The sequence below is a fragment of the Pteropus alecto genome, unplaced genomic scaffold (assembly GCF_000325575.1).
Source record: "Pteropus alecto unplaced genomic scaffold, ASM32557v1 scaffold131, whole genome shotgun sequence".
Taxonomy (NCBI): Eukaryota; Metazoa; Chordata; class Mammalia; order Chiroptera; family Pteropodidae; genus Pteropus; species Pteropus alecto.
Genome location: NW_006434709.1, coordinates 24,628,915 through 24,632,089, shown reverse-complemented (window position 1 = coordinate 24,632,089; position 3,175 = coordinate 24,628,915). Strand labels below are relative to the sequence as shown.

At 38.1% G+C, this 3,175-nt stretch overlaps 1 protein-coding gene across 1 annotated transcript in view; it reads left to right on the top strand.

Annotated features, from left to right (window-relative positions):
• The window catches only part of TMEM178A (transmembrane protein 178A), a 43,457-nt gene extending 41,159 nt beyond the window's left edge, over positions 1 to 2,298 (top strand). Inside the window, exon 4 of the mRNA XM_006909649.1 lies at positions 1,335 to 2,298. Within this exon, the coding sequence (XP_006909711.1) occupies positions 1,335 to 1,576 (242 nt within the window). The 3' untranslated portion in view covers positions 1,577 to 2,298. The remainder of the gene's footprint in view (positions 1 to 1,334) is intronic.
• The last annotated feature ends 877 nt before the right edge of the window (positions 2,299 to 3,175 follow it).

Here is a 3,175-nt window from a genome sequence, read left to right as displayed (position 1 = left end):
AGTGTCCTTTTAATTTAAAACATTTCTTTTCTAAATGCGCATTTGGAAAAGGATTCGGGCAATCTGCTATTATGTGATTTGAGTGGATGTAGAAGTCCAATACTTAAAAATTGCTGCCTGCTCTTAGTTTGTTGTTCTGGTAGTGTTTCTGATCCCCAAAGTTCTGTTAAAAAGGGGGAGGATCAGTTACATTTATCCCTCTCTTTTCAGTTCCCAAATCTGAGTCTCTGTTTCTTACGGAGAGGCTGCATCCATCCCTAAGGTTACCAAAGCAGTTTTCCAGCAAATAGGTGCGACCTCTACTGTACACAGAGATAAACCAAAGAATGAAGAAGAGAGATGTGTAGGACTCGGAACAGAACTGGACATTCTCATACGTCACTGGGGGTTCATTTCTGTTTTTATTACCCATCTTCAGTTCAGCCATGGCCTCATCCAAAAAAACATCGTTGGGGGCCATTGTGGTGGAATAGAAGCATCTACATCCTTGGAGCATCACTTGAGTACTAAAAATCTTGTGTTTGGAGCATTTTTATCAGAGTCGCAATTTTAGTGTTTCGGAAGGACAATTATATATACATGTGTTGGTATAAAAAAGTAAAACGTTGGGTCTGTATATTTTTTCTTTATGTCACCCAAATTGCCTACATTCTGAGTGGTTGAAATATATGATCTCCTTACTCAGATATTTTACATTAATTCTAAGCTTTTATTCATTAAAAAAATAAGAACAACACAAAAAAGTGCAACGATTTGTTGAAGTTCTAGTATGTGACAGGCTCTGGACCTTAAAAAATGATTTAGCACTTGTAAAAAGTTCATTGGAAGTATTACTTACAGGCAACATGATAAATACTAATAATAGTAATTTAAAAAGCAGACTTTATATGATTACAACTATGTAAAAATGTATCAAATCACATATAGAACAAAGGGAAATGAAGACTGTTTTGTATTAGGTTTAAGTGACTATAGATTTTTTTCCCTTAGAAATAATTAGAATTTTTATTAAGTTGTTTTTAATAATAAAAAACAAATATAAATTTAAATATACATACTATTCAAGCAAGATAATTCTGAATAATTCAAATTTTCAGAATTTTCCCCTGTGTTCTTCACTCTATATCTGCAGACTGAGCCTACAATCTGTACCATCAGGGTTTTGCCAGTGTTTGTTGAAGGAAGTAATTCAAGTCAAAGAGTTACAGGTCCTTTATTAATTTGGAGTGATTCCCTTATTGGTTGATCTGATTTTCACAAAGGCCTGTCTGGCATTTGCCTTGTAGCAGACACAACTTTAACTGACCATTCTGTTCTTTTCAAATTATTTATAGGAATATTTTGCACCATTTCCCTCTGCACTTATGCTGCCAGTATCTCCTATGATTTGAACCGGCTCCCAAAACTAATTTATAGCCTGCCCAATGATGTGGAACACGGCTACAGCTGGTCTATCTTTTGCGCCTGGTGCAGTTTAGGCTTTATTGTGGCAGCTGGAGGTCTCTGCATCGCTTATCCGTTTATTAGCCGGACCAAGATTGCACATCTAAAGTCTGGCAGGGACTCCACGGTATGACTGTCCACACTCAAGCTCACTGCTTGGCGGCCCGTACTCCTGAGGGAACAGAGAGAAGTTCGCATCAGGATCCCAAGCACAAAGCGGTCTTTTACATTCCAATCTGTTGCCTGCCAGCCCTTTCTGGATGACTGATATAAAAATCATGCAAACCTCCATACCTTTCCAAGGACAAGACTACTGTGGATTCAAGTGCTTTAATGACTATCTATGCTTTGACTGTGAGAAATAGGGAGCAGTGTCATGGAACACTTCTAGGTTTAGAAAAAGAGGAAATTGCAATGGAAAAATTTGTATGATTGCCATTTATTTCAGAAAGTTTGTATATAATAATTACCCGAGAGTCATTTCTATTTGCAAAAAGGTTCATAACAAAGTAAGTATAATTTTCTTGTCATCGTAACATGCTTGTTAAATTTTAATGCAGCATCTTCAGAACTCGTCCTAAGCGGTGTCTCGTTGTGTCAGCACCAAATGTTTGTGTTTGTGGATGTTCTTTTTGTCACAGGGAGATTCTTCTTCTGTTGCCTTATTTATTTATTTTTTAACTGACGTCTTTTCTCTGTCTTTGTACTAGAATCAAAATCATAAGAAAAACAGATCAACCATGTAAGAGCTAATCTGTGACACTATGCAGTATCGTTTGAAGTCCTATCTGTCATTCAACCTATGTCTCTTTATGTTAATTGGGTTTCTGCATTAAACGATGGCCCCATTGTTAACCTGGGTGTGTTTTCCTGTGTTTCAGCTGTGGCACCAGGTCTCCCTAAGTCATAGGAACCAGTGAGAACCCTGTTTTAATAAGCCTATTAGTAAGCTTTTCTGATTGCTTCATTTCAATTAGATGGGTCATTATTTATCTTTTGTAGCAACCACACATTTGCTATTGAAAAAAAGATGTCATTTTCAAATCTCTTTTACAACCTCACCATAGTATTTTAAATCTCTCTCCTCCTCCGCCTGCCCCCTCCCCCTTTCTCTTTTTCTTTACCATCTTCCCAGTATTTAGCCAGTAATGGTCTCTGCCCTTCTTCCTGGACGGAGGCCAGTGAGTTTCAACCGTGGAATTCTAAAATCCCATTAGAATCATCTGCACCTGATTTTTTCAACCACACCTAAAGTGGACCCCATCACAGACCAATTAACTCAGAACGTCTGCAGCTGGGCCTGGGCTTGACTATTTTTGAAAAAAACTTCCCAGATAATTCTGATGTGCAGTTGGGATCGAAAGCCCCTGTCCTGGGCCAGAGCTGCAGTTATCTCCTTAGCAGCTAACATTTATTTAGTTCTTACCGTGTGCCAGTAACCGGGCTGTATTTTTCCCAGGTATAATTTCATTTAATCCTCTCCACAGCTCTCTGAGGTAGGTACTGCCATTCCATTTCTTTGCTAAGGAAGCTGAGGATCAGACTCAGGATGCTCGTTTCATCTTTTTCTCAATCCTTTTCCTGTGTGTGAATGTAGGACAAAAGTTAAAATCCCTTCCTTGTGTTTCCTTATCCTTAAATGGAAGGGTAGGCACTAGTTCACTTCTAAGCTTTTCCTTTTAACTCCAACATTACCCTTTATTCTACATACAACGTGTGATAAAAGTGCTCT